Source organism: Topomyia yanbarensis, chromosome 2 (genome assembly GCF_030247195.1).
Source record: "Topomyia yanbarensis strain Yona2022 chromosome 2, ASM3024719v1, whole genome shotgun sequence".
Classification (NCBI taxonomy): Eukaryota; Metazoa; Arthropoda; class Insecta; order Diptera; family Culicidae; genus Topomyia; species Topomyia yanbarensis.
In genome coordinates, this window is record NC_080671.1 from 425,479,601 (window position 1) to 425,503,015 (window position 23,415).

At 38.1% G+C, this 23,415-nt stretch overlaps 1 protein-coding gene across 5 annotated transcripts in view; it reads left to right on the forward strand.

The window, feature by feature from the left end:
* The window catches only part of LOC131685304 (UDP-glucosyltransferase 2), a 211,309-nt gene that overhangs the window by 131,345 nt on the left and 56,549 nt on the right, over window positions 1-23,415 (forward strand). For all 5 annotated transcript variants that reach the window (XM_058968937.1, XM_058968939.1, XM_058968938.1 and 2 more), the window contains exons 4-5: window positions 13,114-13,297; window positions 13,375-13,671. In XM_058968937.1, coding sequence (XP_058824920.1) covers window positions 13,114-13,297; window positions 13,375-13,671 — 481 coding nt within the window. The remainder of the gene's footprint in view (window positions 1-13,113; window positions 13,298-13,374; window positions 13,672-23,415) is intronic.

A 23,415-nucleotide genomic window follows, 5' to 3' on the forward strand; every position in this document is an offset into this window, starting at 1 on the left:
TAATTTTTCGTTTTCGCCTGCTACCATTCCTTGACTTTTCGTGCAGCTTCTTGTGTCCCATCAAATGACTATGTTCAACGAATCTTTTTCCACACTATTCACAGCCATGGGGTCGTTCGCCAACATGCCTGCGATTATGCTGGGTCAAATGTGCTCTTCGAAGAAACTCCTGCCCGCAGAGGTCACATTTGTACGCGCGTTTGTTTGTATGGATTTGCATGTGCCGAGTCATGTGAGAATATTTTTTAAACCCGCCACCACAGACTTCACATCTGAATTCTCGATCTTTGCTGTGGATAAGTTTGTGCTGCGTAAGTTCTTTAGATTCAAGAAACTTTCTACCACAGATGTCGCAACTAAATATTTGATCCGCAAGATTCATATCGATGTGAACACACTGGTGACGTTTCAAACTGCTGCTTTCCACGTAGCCTTTGCCACAGATATCACACTTATACGGACGCTCGCCAGTATGCATGTGCATGTGGCGAGTGAGTTCAGCACTAGTTATGAACTCTTTGCCACAAATATCGCACTCTCCGAAAAACGGGTTCTCAAAAAATCTAACTTATTTTCGAAGCATATGAATTCATGAAGCGGAATAAGCATATCATAACAACTTACCGTTCACCTATCTCCACCTTACCGTCCTATCACATGTATTTTCATACACCTGTGGCAGGCCGAGATGGGCGCATCTAGTTGCCATTGCCAGGATGGTGTGCTATGTGTGTGGGACACATTTAGGTTCACTAGTCGTATGGGACGACAGCTCGGGAAGTCAGGCTTGACTGTTCCAATTCACAACTAAGTCCGAAGATTATGCTACCTGCCAGTGGTTCGGTAATTTGTGACTACGGAAATCAAATGTGAATCGTTCGTTTCCCACCTGTGGCGGCGGAAAAGTGGTTCGGTCCGGGGAATCGTAATGGGCCAGCTAAAGAAAACAAATATACAGCAGCAGCCTCTGAACGAAGCCATTGCTAGCACGAGTCTTTGATTTGGAAGGATAGTTGCTGAGGACCATTCTCACAATAGTATAAAAGTTCTAAATTCTAACATCAAAAACAGACAACAATAAAATGTATTTCTTTCAGAGTTGATAATATCCATTACATGATAAAATGCGCTGATGGGTTAGGCTTTGGATTCGGCTATATTTCATCGTCATTGAAGCTAGATCATAGAATCATGTTAATTTGACAGACTGCAAGTGTTATTAGTAGCACAAACAGCTAGCAGCCCAGCTAGTATTGTTCTTTCTGCTTGCAACCAACCTGGTTATATGATGTCAATGCTAAATTCGCTGTTACAACTGTATGATCGCTATACTGTCCCATTTGTTATGGGATTCGCTATTAACATGGGACAGTTATGCTTAGAGCATCAGATTCTAAGAGCGACTAATTTTGGCCAATCACTGGAGACAAAATCACGCGAAACAATTAATAAATTAAATTATTGCTGAGTAATTTTTGTTGTATATGAATAAAACATATCTATTTTCTCGTTACCTATGGCTAAATAACCATTAGAAAGGTTATGAGTTTATGTTGTCGCATTTTATAATCATTTATACTACTTTCAAGCGATCGATTTTCAAGATACGGCTCGCACTTTAACCACCCCTTCACCGCGCCATCAAAATATAAATAAGTCCTATTGAACTAATATTTATTAAAACATTTACTAAATAAAAACATAGACCTGATAGTTTGTTTGCAAAAAACACCGAAGCACAGTGAGTTTGTGTTAAAACTCTATCTTTGATCCTAGTGCTGCAGGATTTTGCCAACATTTATATTATTTTTATTCAAAAAAAGTATTACGTGTACACTATGTATATGGACTTCTAAATTTGGTAATTGTTACGAATCACACTCGGCCTGGCCTTGGGTACAAGATAATAACTACTTGATCTCCCACGAGCATGGTCCTGCCGGAGTGTTTGCCTTGCCCGATACCGGGGCAGCCTGTCCTAGCGAGGCTGCCTCTTGTGAATCGGAACCGCTGAACATTCCGATGAGGGTATGTCCAACGGTATTACCGACGGAGCCGATCGCTACACTACCCGCAGTAGCTGCGATTTGAGCAATTAATCCAAATGACTGATGGGAAGCTACCATTGGTGCAGCGACAGCCGAGTGTGACGCAGGCTGGACCATCGGCTAACTCGATTCCGGCGAGGTGGAGCGGCTGCAATTGGTGCGGACCTATGAAGCGATGTATATAATTTCAAGGACATTTGCAACGCAATTACCAGAGATCATCAAAATGTTTCGTAGCTAACGTTGTAATTCAGCAAAAAAAAAACAAAAGTTAAATTGATCGCAACAAATAAAATCGCTTTCTTCAACGAATCGTGGACAAGAGAAATCCAAATGCCAAATTTAACGGAACATTGCCTGATGACGTCAAATAAAAATGAAAGCCTAGCGAGCTTGTTAATACAAGATATTCGCATTTAAAAGCGAACCAAATCAAGTTTCTCATACTGTGGTCGAAAACAAAAAATTCCAAGTCTATGTAAACAAGCTCTGCGAACTGTCAAAAAAGTGAGGTTAAACATTTTCATCCAATGTTCATACAGCGAGAGGTTCATTTTAGTTTGTTTACATTGCTAATGAATTTTGTACTGCGATTCACCACTTCATTTACCGCGTTGCCAAAAACTTAAGTGAAAATATTCAAAGCAGTGCTGCCCAAACGCACATTTTAAGTCCCACCATTCTTGCTGAGGTGAAAAAAATATTCAACATTCTTGCATATTTCAAATTTTAAAAAATCATTAAAAAATCATGATAGCTCCTAAAAATCTCATTTTTACGGAAATGTTCTTATAAATGTGTAATCTTTCGATTAAAAATAAGAAAAACAGGTGTTAGGTCAGACGAGAAAGGTCTATTATTTGAATTTTCAACAGATCTCAATGAAATCACTAATAGTGAGATTTTCCGGATCGTCACACAGTTGCCGGAGACCGGACAAAACCTATGTTTCAAATATTGATATTTTTATGTTTCCTAGGTTTCTAAGTATTGAATGACATATTCTCCAAATTTTGTGACAACCGATTGAAAATTAGATTTTTCATAGCAATTTAAATATCGCTACGTCAGACAATTCTGATAAAATTCATTTTCGAAATCACAGTATCTATCCTCACTTCAAAAACATGTTGCTCTTTCAATTTTAATCCGATTTGAGCACAACTAGTTTCATTTTAGAGGGCACTTAAAGAACTTTGTTGATCATTTCAACATGTTTGCCAAATTTGATTCGAAGTATGTAATACAAATATATTATAAGTGGGTTGATAGCAAATTCTTTTTTCACAAATGTATTCCGTACAATCAGGTGAAACAGTTCGGAACGGTCACTTATTATACATTCTATGGGAAATCATCTCTACTTTTCGAATATAAAGGTCTCGTTTTGCGCATTTTTGCTCGGAGGGGTGTAAAATCGGCATTTTTAAATGTTAGCTAACATGGAGGAGCATAGTGACTAGTGCAAAATAACAACTGAATAAAACGTAAACAAACACTTTTTCTAGAGATTAAAAGTAGTTTCATCCAATTATTATATTGTTATATCTAGTTTCAGTTATATCTGATCAGTAGATAAAGATTTATCATAGAAATGGTATTATGCTTATAAGAAAGGTTCGATTACATTGTATGGGAAAATATATCTTATCTTTTATAACTGTTGACATTAAAAATGAGCTCAGCACCCAAAAATTACCGTGACATGTAATTTTTAGCCAGATTGGGCAACATTTTTGGTTTTGTCCGACTTTGGTTCGAAGACCCGCCACTGTACGTCATGGCGTTTGAAGTACATATATTTCTTGATTAATGCAATTTTACATATCGCGACTTTGGATAATGAATTTGGATCTCAAGTTTTATAATTGCAAGTCGGATGGTGCAAAGAAGTGAAGCTTCAACCGCGAAATACGGTACACGGTGTTGGTCATTTTTGCGAACAAGCGATTTTTATGAAAATGTTGTGTGTTCAGAAATTCCGGGCTGAAATTCGTGAACGAGTTCCGGAGATGTTAGATTACTTTTTTTAAAAAAAAAAAAAGCTTTAGTGCACATTGGACACCAAAACGATAAATGTTTATGTTTATCGGCAATTCAGTAATAAATTAGTGGGGGAAACATTATATTATATAGATCGAATTTCAGATGATTTTATTTAAATTTCTAGAGTATACAAATGCGTTTCATTGAATAAAGAAATCACTCCTTTCGTCTTTTAATTTTCTTTACAAGTAGCTTTACTTTTTTGCCACCTTGGCGGACATGCATTGAAAATGTCTAAAACTATTAATTTTCAACTGCCAACAACTTGCCTTTCAATATAAAACTCATTCCCATAAAGTTGAAATTTTTCCGCTTTGACGCATTTACCCCCCCCCCCCCATATGCATTGAAAATATTCAAAACTATTGATTTATAACTGCCGATAACTTATCTTTCAGTATAAAAATCATTTTCAGAAAGTCGAAAATTTTCCATTTTGACACATTGTCAAAACTATTGACTTTCAACTGCCAAAACACCACACTTCTAAATTATCATAATCTCGAGATATAGAATTTAAAAAATAGTATATGCTCACTACGACCGTCTGGCGGATCTAATCCAATTTGATTGGTCCATAATCGCGTAGCACTTGACCTAATCTAGAACTTTGCCGAGAACACCATCTTTCTAAGTTATTAGGCTTTTGAGATGTATCATATTCTATAATGTGCTGAAAGGTGGTACGATCACTAGCGCCACAAAGTGAGAGTATCCATAACTAACCTGTCACCATCTTTAATTAATTTAATTTCTCGAGCAACTTCACTGAAGACAGCACCCTCTAAATATACTTGTTATTGAGATAAAGAATAATTTTGACATAAGTTGAACAATTGTATTCGCGCTAGCGCCGTCTGGTGGGACAATTCCTAGTTATTATTTCCACCATCCAGAAGCTATTGACTTTCTGGACAAATCTTCCTAAGACACGACCTTTCAAAATAATCAGTGTTTCGATATATTTCATGTTAAACCCATTCAACGAAAGTCATATTCACTATGAGAGGTTCGATTTATTTATTCTCTTTTGAAGCACTCCTGGCGGCACAGTTCTTAACTAATTGGATATCCAATTACTCTAAATTGTAGGTCTAAGTAAGCACAACAACTTTTCCAAAGAAAGTATGACGCGAAATGTTAACGCAGACGAAATATTCAGCCACAGCCCTAATTAGTCAAAATCCCATAAGCTATGGGATTCCTATTATGCGGGTACCGCGCAGTAGGAATCCGCGCAGTAGGAATCCGCGTAGTAGGAGACCCGACTGTATTCCAACGCTGTTGGTATTGCCGCTTTGGGATAGCTAGAACACAATCCATAGTTAATACTTTCTGTGGCGTACTTAAGAACTGTTGGCCTGTGTAATTTAGGGGTGAATATACGGGGAACGTGCCATTTAAGCCAATATATTCTGATTTCTGAATGTAGGGGTACATGAGGAGACATGACCAAGCGCGAGATTCAACAATTATCAATAACGTGTTCTATTTGGTTTTTAAAATTTTCATAAAAATATTGTTATACTTGTTTCGATCCCATCAGGTAGGGGACCGCGGGGCAAGTCCGACACCTTAAGCGCAATAATTTTTCTAAAATTCCACAAAGCTCCTAAAATTTATATTCTGTGCATAATCCTTGTTTAGGTAGTTCTTAACAAAATATAATTTTTTCAGCGTTTCAAAAAATTGAATTCATTAAAAATTATTGGTTGCAAAAAAATGGAGAAAAATGACATTTTAAAAACACTGCGGGTAAGACCGACACCCCAAAGGGGCAAGAGCGACCCTCTTTTGAACTTTCTTTTTGTCCAATTTTTTTCCATTAAAAATGTATTGTGTATGTGTGATAAAGTGCAATTATGTGTATATGAGTATGTGTGATGCAAACGCATGCTTTTTGTAGTTTCATCGCGTAGCAAGAGGAAGAACATTGGAATGCGTGGTGTTATGAATAAATAATGTTTAACGCATGGTTTATATTATGGTACGGATTTTCTCAAGTAATTCTTTCGAGCTTTATTGCCACTTGTATAGCAATTATAACGAAGAAGAGCTGTTCTGCAAGCAGATTATATACGCTGTTACTAGGACTCATTCACTTAAAAGTGACGCACGCTTCGTAGTGAGCTATCCGGTTCGTATTGTGATTTTTCGGAACACTGTTGATCAATAATCCGACGGTCAATGAAAATTTTTCATCAATATTATTTGAAAATCTCATATTAGATTATACTTTTCATTTCTTTTTGTAATATAACAATGAATCACGTTCAATTTAATTCTTATTTTTTTGGTCGGTTTGAGATAATACTGAAAAATAAATGAAAAAAAAAATAGTTTCCGTGTATTTCAATTGTTAACATGACGTAATTATAGTATAATTGAACACAACAAATATACCGAGTCGTTTGTATCGAATCAAAAACGAACCCAATCATCTAAACACCGTGTCGGTCTTACCCCACCCAAAAACTGTCGGTCTTACCCCAACAGCGCACATTTTTGTTAAATGCTCAATTAACAGCATTGAAATACTCAAACATATCTTCAATACACACAAATAACGATATGAAGAGTAGAATAGAATGTGTGATACAAAAACTGGTTATTTTCAAAGCTTTTGTGTTATTAAAACCTTAAAATGTATCAACTAAAAATAACATCCAAAAGCGCATCAACTTTGCTTTCGCTTGTTTTGTTTATTTCGTTGACGTTTAATGAACCCATATGGCATCGATGTGTATCGAAATGCCTAAAATAATCGTACTAATAATATCCTGTCATTATTGTATGATTTAAAATTTGATATCTGGGAAAAGTCGTGGGGTGTCGGACTTACCCAGGGTGTCGGGCTTACCCCCAGTTCCCCTAATTTTAAAAGCTCGGAGTAAAAAATCCTTTCGGTATAATTCATGAATTTGCGGTAATTGGTGCAATTTTTTATTATATGTCCATCTACTAGAGTAAATAATATTTTTATAGAACTCAAATATCATGTTATTCATAATGAAGTAGTGAAATGATTCTACAATTATCGGAATACTTATTTAGTTATTTATAAAATTAGCATGACATTGAACTTTAGAACTAATGTTGGGGAAACTTAACCAAGTGGCTAGTACTAACCAACAAAGTATGCAATTATATGGCTGATTTCGACGTGTCAACATGCAATGTAATTATTAAGTTAATCCCTAAAAGAAAATGCGTTGAAAAAAAATCAAAATTTACTTTAGAGTACTCATTGCAAGTTCCTTTTGTAATGTTTAAATTTATAGTAGAAAATACGCCAAATTTTTAAATACTCATAAAAAATCAAAAATTGTTTTCTTCATTGAATATTCACAAATACAGATTCTTTTATACGGAGGATTAACATAATCTTCTGGCAGCTCTGTATAATTTTTGTTTGCGTCATTCATTAAAGCTTCTACGATGCATTCATTCCACTGTTCTTCTGAGCAGCACACTGTTTTTAGTGTTGCGACTAATGAGAGAAGGATAATCTGTGTTCCCCAAGATGGGGATACAATCGAAAAAGCTGGAGTAAAACATGTTTACAGTGCACGAAGAGGACCATTTGATTGAGATAAGTTATTACTTTGGAGTGTTGGAACTGTCCTATTTTTTATTTACAAGAAAAATGAACACAGCAAGCTTATAAAATACCTTTCTAACAAGCCACAGATCGTCTAAATCCGGTCACGAACTACAGTTTACAACTATTTCCAATTACGCGTTAAAATACTGGACCTGACAATTCTGTTCTGTACAAAAGTCACCTGTTTGTATAAAAGCAAAACAAACAAAAATTTAGGAATCTGTAACCTAAGAGACATTTTTCAATTCCAATTTTATTCATTTCATTCATTTTATTAATTTTATTATTTTATTCATTTTATTAATTTTATCATTTTATTCATTTTATTAATTTTATTCATTTTTTAATTTTATTCACTTCATTCATTTTATTCATTTTATTTATTTCAGTCATTTTTATCATGTGATTCAGTCATTCCATATAATTTCTTAACAGCACTCAACATAATTTATTCTATTAATTCTATAACTCTTTTATTACAGTAAAAACCCGTTCACATCAGCCCCTTGATAAATTTTTGGCTGTCAAGCCGGGGGTAAAGGGTTAAAAGGGTCATACTATAGACGAATTTCGCGCTAAATCGTATTCAAAGTTGGCAGCACCAGATTTTGATGAAACTTTCTGTACATGAGAACTTTGTCACAAAAAGCAACTTTGCATACATAGTTTTTTCAAAAATGATCTAGACTATCTTTTGAAAAGGGTCAAACTTTTTTAACCAATTTTTTTCAAATGGCTATAGTCCAAAAATGATAAATTATTCAAAAAACATGTTGTAGGAGTGATTTTCACAAAATTAGTCAAATTTTTGAATAAAAATATTGAAAAGAATCTTCTTCGACTCCTACACTGAAAATAATCGATTTAAAAAATTTATAGTCGATTTACAAAAAAAAACCATCTTTGATTTGGACGAAGTTTTTTTTTCAAGATAGGTAATTATGTTCCCTACCTACCGTTAAAAATTCAAGTTGGGCACTTTTAAGGAAAATAAATATATAAAAAAACTTTTCCTTATCGAAACGGAATTTAGTTTTTTCAGTGTATTTTTGTCGAAAACTAAACCAATGAAAGTCATAATCATCTCAGAATCCAATTTTCCAACTGCTAGTTGCCTGATACAAGCAAAAAGTATCAGTAACGAATTTGTTATATATTCATAACAAACTTGAATGAGGGCAAAGATGAGCCATTTAACATCATCGATACATGCGAGATTTAACTAAATACTTATAGTATTTCGTCTATGTACCCGCCCGGGAAGTAGAGATTGATGGTGTAGTCTCCAAACAGGGGCCTTAGTTGCGAAGTATTGGGGGCACTCCTTCAAGAACCCTTTGTTTCAGCCAGTGAAAATTCTGGTTCGCAAGCAATTGCGTTCAGGAAAAATCAAGGAGTATTTGAACACAACTTATTTTCCATCAGTCTCATGTCGAACCTTTTGCCGACTCTGCTCTTTCAAGCTTTGATCTTTTGGACGGGGCTTGCCTACCTGTTCGCTTTTTTGTGCCGCGAGTAATTAACTTGTTGTAGAAACAAGGCTCGCTTTGGAAAATGCATGTAAATTATGTGGGGACAAAATGATTAAATGATTCTTTTAAGGAACACTCCGATAATGCAAAAGAGCGCTACCCCACCGACAACGATTAATTTATACGTTTCCTTGTACACTAAAGAGCGAGAGTCTGACCATCCTATTGTAGGAACATCTTCTAATGTGCCCATAAATTTCCGAAAGAAGAAAATCAGTTTTTTAATTCGCATAAGGTTTCTGGATTTTAACAGGGGCGTAGTTGATGGTTTACGGAGAGGGGTTACACTCCCCCCTCTACTGTTCACTCATTTCCCTTAAAAATCTCCTTAAATCACCCCTCACACCACTACCCCTCCCTTTCAACCCCATCATCTTTGAACCACCACTATATCACAAAGCATACCAATTTAAGCTGGGGAGTCGTTCGTTCATTCCTCCTCACACACCCACCCCCGCATGACAAAATGAGTTAGTAAGCAGATAACATTGATCTAATGCTGATTAGGCTAATGAAGTATGATATTTTTTTGTTTCAAGTGTTTCACCGTCGACACGTAGCTCATCAAGTTCGTGACCAGGGTTACCAAAAATACAGAATAATCTGTATTTATACAGATTTTTCAGCCATTTTCAGACCAAGAATCTGTATGTGCAGATATACAGATTTTTGCGTGTATGTACAGATATACAGATTTTTGAGAAATAATGTTACAAAAACTTTTTTTAGAAATATTTTTTTCAGTTTCAGTAATACTTCCTCTGTGTCTCTCTCAGCTTAGCCCTCTATATTAGGCTGTGCACGCTGACGAAGTCGACTTAAAAATGATTTTTACTGTGAGCCGTGTTTATAAACATTGCTTTACATGGCAGTGTTGATAAACACGGCTCACAGTAAGTCATTATTTATGTCGATTTCGTTTACGTGCACAGCCCATTTAAAATATAATACAGGGTGTTTGATTCATGGTTAAGAACCTCTCGAGGGGTGATTGACATATATGGAGAAAAAAATCGTTCTACACATACCATGAAGTCTCAACCGTTACTAAGTTATTGAACTTTTTGTGTTAAAAACTTAGTTGTCTTAAAATTGCTCTAACTCAAAAAATATACTTTGTATTTCAAATATTTTAGATCCATTGGATAGGTGAGAAAATTTTCCACTGAAAAATGTCCTCAAATGTTTCAGCTAATAAGGTTAAGTATTCTTTTCACAGTAATTTATTTGAAATTTAACAATTTTGATCGATTTTTCGTTCACTTCGCGAAAATCTTAATAGTTAACATCACTATTTTAATAATTCAAATTGTTCGTCTTGAAAAGTTGTATAATTTGTTCTTTGACATGATACACTTATCTTGTCTTGTTTTCATGGGTTTGGGTTATTGAACTTGGATATTTTTATCTCATATTCACTAATACTAGCTCTTATTGAAAAAGTATGGCACTTATTGTACCTTTTCTTATTTTTATTCGAAAGCCAGGAAAATTTTGCAGAGAAAAATGTATTAATACCTTTCAGTTAAGTGAATTTAGTTTTCTTTTAGAAGTTAATTAGTTTAATGTTAGTGTTATTATTGGCATTTTCATTATTTTCTTAAAATAGTAAATAATAAACTTCACCATTATTATCATGGAATTAATGAATCTCAGCAAGTTCTACAATTCTTCCTTTGACTCCATTCAATTATCTCTTTTAGTTTCGAAGCAAAATCATTTTTATCTTCTCGTTTCATATGCAAAAACAACGATTTCGAAGCCACTGCATTTGTGGTGAGGCCATGCTGTGTTAACTATTAAATTGCAGCGAAATGAAAAGCGATAGGAATAAAGTGTCAAATAACAAGTTGTAGAGAATATTAAGGGGCACCAAATGAACAATAGTAACGATAAATTTAGTTGATTAATAATTAGAATAATTACAAAAATCACCAAAAAACGCAAATTTTGAGTTATTTTACTAATAAAAAGTCATGTAGTACACTTAACTAAAATATATCTGTACATATATCGAAAGGAAATTTTCTCAGCTTTCTAATGAAGCCCTGATAATATCGATATAAAGCATATTTTTCAGATTAGAGTCTTTTAAGAACTTGCAAGTCATTAACAGGAAAAGTTTAGAAGTCAAATTACAAAGAAACAAAAAGAGATAGGAATATGATGTTGAAGAACAAATAATGAATTGTCCTCAAACCCAACTTTTGATTAATAGATATTGCTATAATCATAATTCATTATTTTGAGAAAATTAACACAAACCTCAGCAAAAACACTAGCTTTTAACTACTTTACTAAAAGGAAATTATAGCTAATTATCTGAAAGATATGAGAACATTATTCAATAGAAAATTTTCTCATCTTTCCAATGGCATAAAAAGATTTAAAATACGAGGTATACTTTTTGAGTTAGAGGTGTTTTAAGATAAACAAGTTTTTTACAAGAAAAGTTCAATAACTTTGTAACGGTTGAGATTTGATGGTATGTGTAGAACGATTTTTTGCTCCAAATATACAGTTAATCACCCCTCGAGAGATTCTTACTCATGAACCAAACACCCTGTATATTATCTTCATGTTTGATAGTGGTCGCTCATTCTGAAAGGTAAAGGTGTGTGGTACACTCAGGTTAGCACCCAGCAAACGCCTGGCTGAAGCCTACTTCCAAAAACGTTAATTGTAATGCTCTGTAACACAGATGAAAAGATTTTTTAGGATAAAAATACAGATTTAATTTTGGCTGGCAAGCCATTGTATATAAGTGCAAAGTGTACTAAGAATGTAATGGACATTTCCACAATTATGTTGAACATAAACAGCCTCCGTGCCATAGTTTAGAGAAATGAGAAAGGCACAATGACACCGCTAGGTGGATTAAAACAGGTTTTTTCTTAAAAGTGCCGAACTTGAATTTTTGACGGTAGGTAGGGAACATAATTACCTACATTGGAACAAAATTATATCCAAATCAAAGATGGTTTTTTTTTGTAAATCGACTTTAAATTTTTGAAATCGATTTTTTTCAGTGTAGATGAAGATATTTTTATTCAAAAATTTAAATAATTTTGTGAAAATTACTCCTACAACATTTTTTTGTAGAATTTGTCGTTTTTGGACCATTTGAAAAAAAAAAAATGGTAAAAAAGGTTGACCCTTTTCAAAAGACAGTCTAGATCATTTTTGAAAAAAAAACAAAGTATGCAAAGTGGTTTTTTGTGACAAAGTTCTCATGTACAGAAAGTTTCTTAAAAATCGGAGAGGATGCTGCCAACATTTGTTCGAGTTGGCGCGAAATTCGTCTATAGAATATTATTGATGCATCATGGGGTTGATTATTTTCTGCGAACTATATTTTGGTCATTATATGGTCATACATGGTGTCTATTACCATGAACATTTGGTCGGGTATTTGGTTCCGATAAATATATTCGACTATGTGTTGATAAAATAAATCAAAACACCTGATTGGCTTGTTTCTTCAGCTGTGCCTAATCAGTAACATAAGCTATCAACAATAGATTCTGTTCATTTGATAAACAATCTAGGGGAACGTTTTGATGCATTCCATTAGCGATTCAATTTTAAAGCGATCTTTGCAACATTGTGCTGACTCACTGAGGGTGACACCTGCGTTCAAAAATAAAGAGAATTCCTTTTATCCATATGAATGAGATATACATTGTGATTTTGCTACAGAAAAATGGTTAAAATGATTTTCTTTAAATATACGGAACTATTTTTCCCTCATGGAATATTTTTTTCTTCGATTGTCTAAGTTAGCTATTGTGTATATCTTGAGTTTTAATTGACAAATTTCGTTAATCGAAAAATTCAAAAATCAATCCAAAATAACCCTCGTCTATTCCGTTATTTCTTACAGAGGTCACAACATCACCTTCGTCAGTGGCTTCCAACCGGATTTCGCCATGAACGGCCTGCAGGAGATCACCCCGTCCGGACTCGTGGAATACATCCGCAACTACACCAACTGGGACCTGCTGGGGGCACGGATCCGGGGCGATCTGCCCCTGTCGATATGGGACGTCTTCCGGTACGCGTGGCAAGTGAGTTCCGCAATCGGCAATGGCTGCTTTTCTCCCACAAATGTTATTTTGAGCTAGAGACCTTCTTCTGCCGATAGGCCTGCGACGCTACCCTGGAGGATAAGGAAGCGATGGATCTGCTGGGGAGAAAGTTCGATCTGTTGATTCTGGACGGTGCCTATCCGGAGTGCGCACTGGGGCTGGCCTACCGACTGGGTGCTCCGTACATGTACATCAACACGGTCGGTTTCTTCACGGGCACGATGTCGCTGGCCGGGAACCCTTCACCGTACTCAACGAACCCGGTGTTCTACAGACCGCTGACAGATGACATGGATTTTTTCCAGCGGGTCATGAACACTATCTTCAGTGCGTTTATTATACCGGTGCACTATGTGAGTATAATTAAGGTGGAATTCCATTGTTATTACTTTTTATTGATAAGGGCTAAGGTTGAAACACAGGAGGGGGTGATAGAGATTAATTTTGAATCTAAACAAACTGTTGAAACGAAATACTAATTGAGCGCAATGTGTTCAAAATACATTGATACGGGTTTGGGACAGAAACTGCAAAACATTCCGTAACCAATTCAGGTGTTTTTTCAGCTTGAGCAAAAACTTATTTGAGCTAACTTTCCCTCTAATCAGCCGGATAAAGTTGGCGTTTAATTGAATTTCCGAAACAGGTGTCACAGTCTGGTCCACTGCAAATTGGTCCAATTTTCCGCAAGGTCCTAGCCATAACTAATAACAACTTCCACCCTCTGTAGCAAAACTAATCCGAATTTACATGCATACCTTGCAATAGCAATTAAAATTCTGCATAATTGCACACTCCTCCCACCTTAGACCCTGGTCCAAATCGACACACATTCTGAGAATGCACGCCCAATTTATGTTTGCAGAATGCGTAACAAGTTTCGCGTACACACAGTTTGATGGTGGAGGTGCCGCGAACCTGCTGCAATCACCCCAAACCGATCTAGATTGATTTCGTTATCTTGCCGGTCTCGCCACATTCGAGCAATCATTACACACCAATTTGCTACCACCGCGCACCAACCAGTCCAGCAAACCGGTGGAAATAGTGGAAAGCCGTGGTCTAGAAAATTGACCAGTTTGGTAATGGTAATTTTTGTTGCGGTGTCGCGGGTACCCTCTACAGCATCGTTGCGCTCTATGTAGAACAGTCCGATAATCGCGCACTCGTGTACCACTAGCAACAGCAGCAACAGCACCAATGTCCGGGCATCAATCAACATTGGCACCCGGTACCAGGCATCAGGGCGAACGTTGACCACAAACACGGTCAATCGGCGGTTAAGGTCAACCACGTTGCGGCAGTTGGCGGAGGCTGTGAACAGCAGTTACAAGGGTTTAACGGTGGCGTCGCAAGGATTGTGATGTCAACCGGGACGTTTTAACGTCTTCCCTTGATTTGAAAAGGCGTAAACACAACATGCACTTAAACTGTCAATAATTCGATTTGAGATCTTCTTCTCTTACCATCGCCAATAATATGGTAGGTAACTACTGTACGAATCGTGACATGCACATGCTACCAATCGATGACGTTTTCCCTACGCTGATGTTGAATGATAAGGATAATTTATGTTTTTGTGCTTTCGGCTCGTAGAGCTAGCACAGTACGGCTGAGGCTGGATCAGGTTCAGAGTTCAAGTGCCTTCCTACATTATACAGAGAATCGAAACAATAACAAGCTTGATGCTATGCTGCCCATGCAAACAGTGGGACTATTATCGATGGGATGAACGGAACGGATACGCTTCGGGTGAAGACACGATGGACGATTGGAATATATATTTAAACTTCCTAATGGATTTCAGCTTATGAATACGGATTGATCTCGATAAAATTAATTGCTTTTTATCTGATTGGGATGTAAATTGAAATGTTTAAATCCAACTTAAAAAGAGTAATTGATTATCCAATGTGTCCAATCAAAGATGAAGTTGTTTAGTAATCTCGGCATCGGTTTTCACCACTTCTTTCGTAGCAAGATAAACCTTGAACAATTGACTATTAATAGTCTTTCTTCGTACCAACGAAGAACAGTAGAAACGGAAGCGGCTAGAAGATACGTAGTAAAGAAGAGTTTTCATTTTATTATTGCGATATTTTTGCACGTTATCTGATTTATACCAATTATCTGGAATTGTTCCACAAGGAGATTAGCTTTTGCATTACTTATACAGTGGTCTAGTGGCGTAGCAAGTAAAAGGGTAGGGAAGGAAACCCGTCCCAAACAAAAAGTATCTTGTGTTAATATGTTTTAATTGCCGAGAAGTTCTACTGTATCGACTTCTGTAGGCTATTTTTTGGCGAATAGAAAAAAGAAACGTTTGCGTTCTGCTGGTAAGTATATAACTGATTCGCTCTAGAATACCTATCCGTCTAAAAATCTACATATCTTTCGTTTCTCTGATAAGTCTTCAATTCGCCAAAAAATGCCACCGCGAAACAAATTTACGAAAATTATTGCGCTTCAACACAGAGCCAAAAATTACCCGAAATTTAGGGTCCCTAACAACCCGTGAGAGGAATTTTATGAAAAATATTGAAACGGGGCGTCACAGTTTAAGGCGGCCTTCTCCTGGATTTGGCGGAAAATCAAAGCAATATTTGAGAATTTTTTGTGGAAAAATAAAAGACACACGAACTTCTGCTTTTGATTCGTTGCGTATCGGTAATTAGAAAAGGATTTTTACATTTCTTAGAAAAGAAATGTATAGAATTCGCTCAAACTTTCAAGATTTTTTCCGAGGCCCGGAGGGCCGAGTCTTATACCAATCGACTCAGCTCGACGATTTGGGACAATGTCTGTTTGTGTGTGCGTGTGTGTAACGGACAAACTCTCATTCCTGTTTCTCAGCAACAGTGGCGTAGTAAGAACATTTTTTTTTGTATGTATATGAAAAAATGTTCAAAAAAGAATGTTTTTGAATGGAGAATGGAGCAGGAAAAAAATGTTCAAAACCAACAACTCAGGGAACGGATTTGGGTAGTCAAGGTAGTAAAGCTGTTGGTATAGAATTAATGCTCTTCCCCTACGAGGACAATCTGGGCGGCAAACTTCAGACTGTCTAATTTACTGAGCCCTTCAGTTCCCTTGTGCCATTCAGTACCACTTCCTCGTTGTGCTTCCGACTGGTTCGCGAACTACTCGGTCTAGTCCCCGGCGATAGATCTAGCCTACTCCGACGAAAAGTTCCCCGGCGAGAGAAGTTCGAAAGCAAGCCAACGTGCCAGGTGCTGCGAGCAGTTCGGCGATTCCGGTAGAGTAGGGCATCCGCTTTGCTGGAGCCCCGGCGCGGCTGGTGGTGTATCGTCGCGATCTACGCGGTCTCGTTCCCGGCGGTGAATCTGACTACGCTGACGGAGAGGTCCCAGACGAAAGAAGTTCTCCCGATACCGATTCTTATTTGGTTTCAGTACTACAACTTCTTGAGCCCTTTGGCTCCGTGGCCGGTGCCATTTAGCACCCCAACTCCTTTAAGCCCTTTAGTTTTCTTCTTGGGCCATTTAGCACTACTTCCTTGATGATTCATTCAGCTCCTCAACTTGTTCGCGAACAACTCGGTCTATTCCCCGACGATGGACCTGACCTACTCCGACAGAGAATTCCTCGGCGCGAGAAGTTCTCCCGAGATCGAGCTAATCAGCTAGGTGCCAAGGTCAGTTCGGCGATTCTGGTGAAGCAGGGTGTCCGGTGCACTCGTGCGCCGATGACCCGTGACTAGTGGTGCCTCGTCGCTGTCTACTCAGTCTAGTCCCCAGCGGTGAATCTAGCTTACGCTACCGGAGAGTTCCCTGGCGAAAAAAGGTCTCCCACTATCGATTCTTCTTTGGTTTTCGCTATTTTCTATCGGAACAACCGGTGGGGTGCCGTGGTCGGTCTGACGAATCCGCATGGAGCGTGACGTCCGGTTCGCTGGCGTTTCGACGACTCATACTCGCTGCTCTGTTGCAGTCTACTTGACTAGTCCTCGGAGGTTCGATGTCCATTCCGTTGTAAGACGGTCATGATCTACATCAGCGGTTCTCAACCTTTTTCGTACCAATTACTCCTTAGATATCATACTGGGTTGCTGCGGACCCCCATAGTTAAACATAATTTTGTATGCTATCAATATGTTATTTTCAATTTGTTAGGAAACATGACTTGAAATTTCAATATGCACTCAGAAAATATATTTTTCTTCGCGGACTCCCAGCAATGACTTCGTGGCCCCCTAGGGGTCCGCGGACCCCTGATTGAGAATCACTGATCTACATCATATCTCTGTTTACTGTGTTCCACGTCTTTACGTTGCTTGTCATTCTGTAGGCTACATTATCCGGGTTGATGATGGTGAGACCGTTTTAAGTAGCTCCCTGCACATCACTTCAAACCTCGGACATTCAAAGACTTTCCTCGGACATTCAAAGACTTCAAACCTCGGACATTCAAAGACGCTCCGGTGTCTCCTCGACGGTCTCACACTCCAAGCACAGTGTTGACGTTGCGTACCCACACCGATGAAGATACTCCTTAAGCAGCCGTGGCTCGGTAGGAGCTGTGTCAGGTGGAAGGTCATCTCTCCGTGCTTTCTATTGACCCACGCCGATAGGTTTGGATGAGCCGGTAGGTCCACTTTCCTTTCTCCGTATTGTCCCATTCCTGCTGCCACGTCACCATCGAATCGATTCTCATCATCTTCCTCACGTTTCTGGCGTTTCATTGTTTGTAGCACTTGATATCCTCCGTCAGGGTAATGCAGATGGGGATCATCTAGGCGACAAAGCATACTGCCTCCGGTACGCAATCGCAACTCGTACGACCAGCAATCGAAGCATCCTGTTCAACTTTTCGCGGTTTCATTGTCTCCGTCACCGACACCTCCATTTCTTCAAGTGTCTCACCGTTAGTGACACATCGTCCACGAAACCAACGATTTTCACTTTCCTAGGAAGCCGCAGTGTTAAGACCCCATCGTACATCCCATTCCAAAGTGTTGGACAGAGAATGGAGCCCTGAGGAACGCCCGCTGTGACTCGCATTGCATATTGCCCGTTTGTTCGTCTGGTACAGCAGTGCTCTACTCTGGTAGTAGCTCTTCGTCCCCAAACCCCCCCCCCCCCCCGCTACTACGCCACTGCTCAGCAATGGCTGAACCGATCTTATCCAAACTAAGGCCTCATAACCAGACAGAACGCCATTGAATGGTTTTTGATTCTGATGTTTAGTTTCCAAGATATGAATGTTTGAAGTTGCAAAAATAGCGTTTTTCGCAGTTTTGTTGCCGAAATTGACGACGTAACTAAACAATTTAAATATTTTTAGAAAGCTTATACGAATACCTTTCGAACTATTTTTGTTGAAATCGGATTATTATCAGAAGAGATATTTAACATTAAATGCGGACGAAAGATTTTAATCATTTCCCATAGCCAGAAATAAGACCAAAAACATTCAATGTATTATTAGCGCCAAAACGGATAATTTTAGGTCAATAGTGTCTTCGGAGAATTTAAAGCATACAATATACCCTTTCTTTTGGTATCATGATTTTACTGATTAATCTCCCTAAGAGTGAGATATTTTCATAAATTTTCTTGGAAGCGATTGTATTGAAATGATGCCTTCAGCAAATTTGTAACTTTTACTTTTGCGAATAACTTTACTGAGGACATCAAATAGCTATTTTGAATACTTTAAAAGTTATGGCTTGTTGTTTGTGGATTACCCTTTGTCACCTATTTATTGTTCAATATATTAATAATCCATTTAAATAGGCCAAACATTATTTCGATAAAACGTATTTTGTATTTCATTTTTCTATCTACAACCGCCAGAAATAACCACCGAACAACTCCAAGTTGTCTAGATGGAACTTGATCACTTATCGGTGCAAAAAATTTTATTTGCGGGAACCTTCTGACTTACAACCATCGGATTGATCTGAAACATATTTCGGAAAATGAAAAGCGAAATGAATAACTCCAAGCAGTGCACAGTGGAAGAAATCCAACCAAAAAGACAATTAATTGGAAGCCGCTGAAAAAGTATCACAATATACACACCAAAAGTTGCGGAATTTTAGCTAGGTTTAGGTTTCAGGTTTTTTTATGAATACCGGTAATGTTCCGGATTTTCAAAGCCCCATATCTCCGGTCACAAGTGTGTGCGGTGAAGAAATTTGATTGCATATTGATCGCTGGAGTTTTCCATTAAGGGTATAATTATTTGTACTTTTACAGCGGCTTCCGAATTAGGCCTCAGATTTGAAGAAAACCGGTAATATTCCGGATCTTTAAAGCCCCATATCCCCGGTCACAGTTGCGTGCGGTGAACATATTTGATTGCATTTTATTACCCAAAACTTTTGGTGTGTATATTGTGATACTTTTTCAGCGGCTTCCAATTAATTGCCTTTTTGGTTGGATTTCTTCCACTGTGCAGTGGTGTAGCCAAGAGGATGCTTTGGGATTTGACTACCCCCCCCCCCCCACACAAAAACATTGATAACCAATTGTTTGAAACATCATAAGGACCTTTGTAAAAGTGTGGAAATGCGATCCTGATCTATTAGACTGTGATCTCAGAGTTGTCTAATAACATCAATAACAAATACTTGCCGAAAAACATTCCAATAGAAACTCATTCCAGAGTTCTGAAATCAATCATAATCATAATCATAATTTCCTATCATATTGCGTTCAGTTTTGAAGGGGTGTACTGTAATATGGATTAGGGTCTTTTTTAATAGGAAGCGAAACTAGAATTGCTTTAATATCTATGAAACTTAGAACTGCTCACCGAAAAATTGCATAACTTCCAACATTTGCTGAAAATATTTTTATTTTGGGAATGCGTCGAGTTGAGACGAAAACGTTATAGAATTAATAACGAGAAAACAACCTGTTATGGTATTCAGTTACACCCTGTTATAGTATTCAGTTACACCCTGTGTTTGCACCTCCCCACCTATCGGCTCTGTCGTGTCTCACGATAAAGACTGTATTTTTAGTAAGCCATTCTCTCTCTGTACGCCGCTCAGTGAACATCATAAAATAAATATAATTTTAAAAGTGAGTGAGTTGAATCATTATTAGAGAACAGAAAACATGGTGTCAGAAGTGGTAGTGTGCTTCTGAATACAGTTTCTCGGCGTCATTGGAGAAATCGCGAGAAAAGTGTGGAACTTTACACGAATTTTTGGGAAACGTGTCTGAACAAGTCGCGCAGCGTCGCCGCCATCTTGTTTCTATTAGTGCAGTGAAAATAAGAGATCCTCTTTGAAATGGATCCAGACCAGTTTAATCAGTTTCTGGAGCACCAAACGAAGCTGTTTGGACAGCTCATGATGGGTTTAACCTCAGCACAAAAATCGTCGGCATCCACATCGTCAACAGCATCATTAGGACCGTCGTTAGGAGCGAACATTTCGGTTCCGCAGCCAGCACCTCTAGCTCTAGAAGGCGATATGGAGCAAAATTTTGATTTTTTTGAGAGAAGCTGGGACAGCTACACTAAAGCCGTTGGTATGGACCGCTGGCCAAGTGTGGATAACGCTCAAAAGGTCAGTTTCCTTATGTCTGTGATTGGCGAACCTGCGAGAAGGAAGTATTTTAACTTCGAGTTGACGCTAGAGCAACAGAACAGTGTTGTTGACGCTTTGAAAGCTATCAAAGATAAGATCACGGCGAAACGCAACATAGGCCCTTATTACCGTTCTCACTTACACGTTCACTTTCACTTCACTTACACATCACTTCACTTGTTTTTACCTATTACCGTTGTCACCTACAGTGACGTGATTAAAATGAACACCGTGAAGTGAGAGTGACAGTGAGGTGATGTTCGGAATAGCCTTAGTCGAAAAATTTACACTTTCGGTGTATTTTTTTCGCCATCATCATCGCCAGGTGAATTTCAGTCACGTAAAATAAAAACATTTATGAATTGGATTTTTTTTATTATTTTCACACAGCTAAGCATGAAAAAGACGAACAAGAGAGATGCTTTTAACCTGCCTTGTAGATTTTATGATGAAGAAGCTCGAAGTTTTTTTTCCATTTTTATTAACGACCTTTTGAGTCAATTTTTTAACTGTTGTAACGGCACTTAATTAGCAAGGGATTCGAAGGTGAAGTATATTTTTCCATATTAAAAGACATATAGTACTTAATGGAGAGTAAGGAGTTAAAAGAAGAAAGTTTAAAAAGCGTGGAATAGGGTCAAATGAGCAAGCTTAGAGTTTCCCGGCGACTTAACCTTTTGTCTGCCACCGCAGGAGTCAAGATATTTTGGCATTAGAGCGTAAAGTAACTTTGTACTTCATGTAGTCGGAACCGAATCTCCTGCGGTAACAGACAATTCAATGGGTCCTGCGGTAGCAGACAAGTCAATGGGAACCTCTAAGCTTGCTCATATGACCCTATCCCACGGTTTTCTAAACTTTCTTCCATCTCCTCCTTGCTCTCTTTTGAATACTATGGCTCTTAATATTGAAAAATATACTTCACCTTCCAGCCCCTTACTAATTAAAGCACGAAATAGCGAGGGAAAATTTCCAGGTGGTGGCTAATGATCCAACTTTTTTAATTGTCATGTGTCGCATGAATGCGTTCTGGAGAGATATCTGCTGTGCCGCCATGATTTCAAAGCCAAGATCTTGAACGTTGTGTTAAGGTCAATCCACAATAAACATAATCGATTACATTCGACACAATTTTGTGATGGTCGAATTCGTTTGATTTGTTGATGCATCACGATGTAAAGTTTTTGTTATTAACCGACATGTTCAAAACAACACAATTCTTCAATTCGCAGTCCAGTATTTTCGCTTTTTCAAATACATCTAAAGATCGAGTTATGCCATACCGAGTCTGACTAATGTAGATAGTTTCTAGCAGAACGAGTAGAACAATCTGAACTATCTTCTGAGAAATCAAGGGGCTCTGAATTATCCCCACGATCTTATTAACCCCTAGTTCCGCTATTATATGGCACTAGCTAATACCCATCGCGCGTTGCTGCGACTTTCAACGAAATAGGAGAAAAACTGACTGAGTCGGACCGGTCTGACTCTACGCATCGAAACGTAAAAATTCAGCACATCCATAAACATCTACTTTCGGTACCCGGAACCTGCCGCAAATCTCGGTGATCCACACGCAATTTACCGCAGTTTGTTATGTGGATACCGTTGATGAACAGCATATCTAGGTACATGTCGCTGTACTTACGGCTGCATTATGGACTCGATGGAACTCACCCGGCAGGCCAACAGTAGGGTGACCATATCAGACGAGTAAAAAACCAGGACAGTCGAAAGAGTACTGCTTCCCCCCGCTACCTCTCAATCGACCTTGCCTTTTCCGTATGTTTTCGGCAGTTAAAAAGTTCTGGGGTCTGGCAGGCAAAGCTTCGACAGTAAAAAAGTTCTGGGAGTCTGGGAGGATGAGCTTTTTTGGATGGATATACACAAAGGCAGTTCTTGCAACACCACCATCAGCAAACGTTTCATGCTGAGCAGATCGGTGCAGGACCGCGAGGAGTTTTCAGTACTAAAACACGACATTGACGTAAATCAGAAACATCAGCGATCCCAAGTAGCTTCCGTGCGCTATGCCTTACAATCTCCAATGACAACTATTATCTCTCGATTTGAGAGCTACAAAGCCTACCGTTGTTACCAAAAATTTCTCCGTTTAATCGATTGTTATATGAAAACTGTCGGATAGCTTGGTGTAAATAATATCAGTTTGAGCCAGAAAAAATTGACATCTCCGCGTGAACTTCAAACGTCACGATGAATGAAATGTTTGGTTCGTTTCCCTCGTCATTTGTTCTGCCGACACAGCGTATTCAGGTTCGGACATGTTCGGTTTCAGAAGCAAACTGAATTTTGTTTCCATTCTACCTATGACAGGAATTATTGAGCAAAAGTGCACCAGATATAGATTATGCAGTTAACTTATGCTCGAAAATGTAGAAATATGCCAGCTTCTGCCTTCAAGCTGTCCACATAAAAACAAATAAATGCTTTGGTTGGTGAAGGAATTTATATTGCCTCTGAACTCAATCATTCCATTCTGCATGAGGTTTCAGTCAGTTGGGAAGTTAATGAA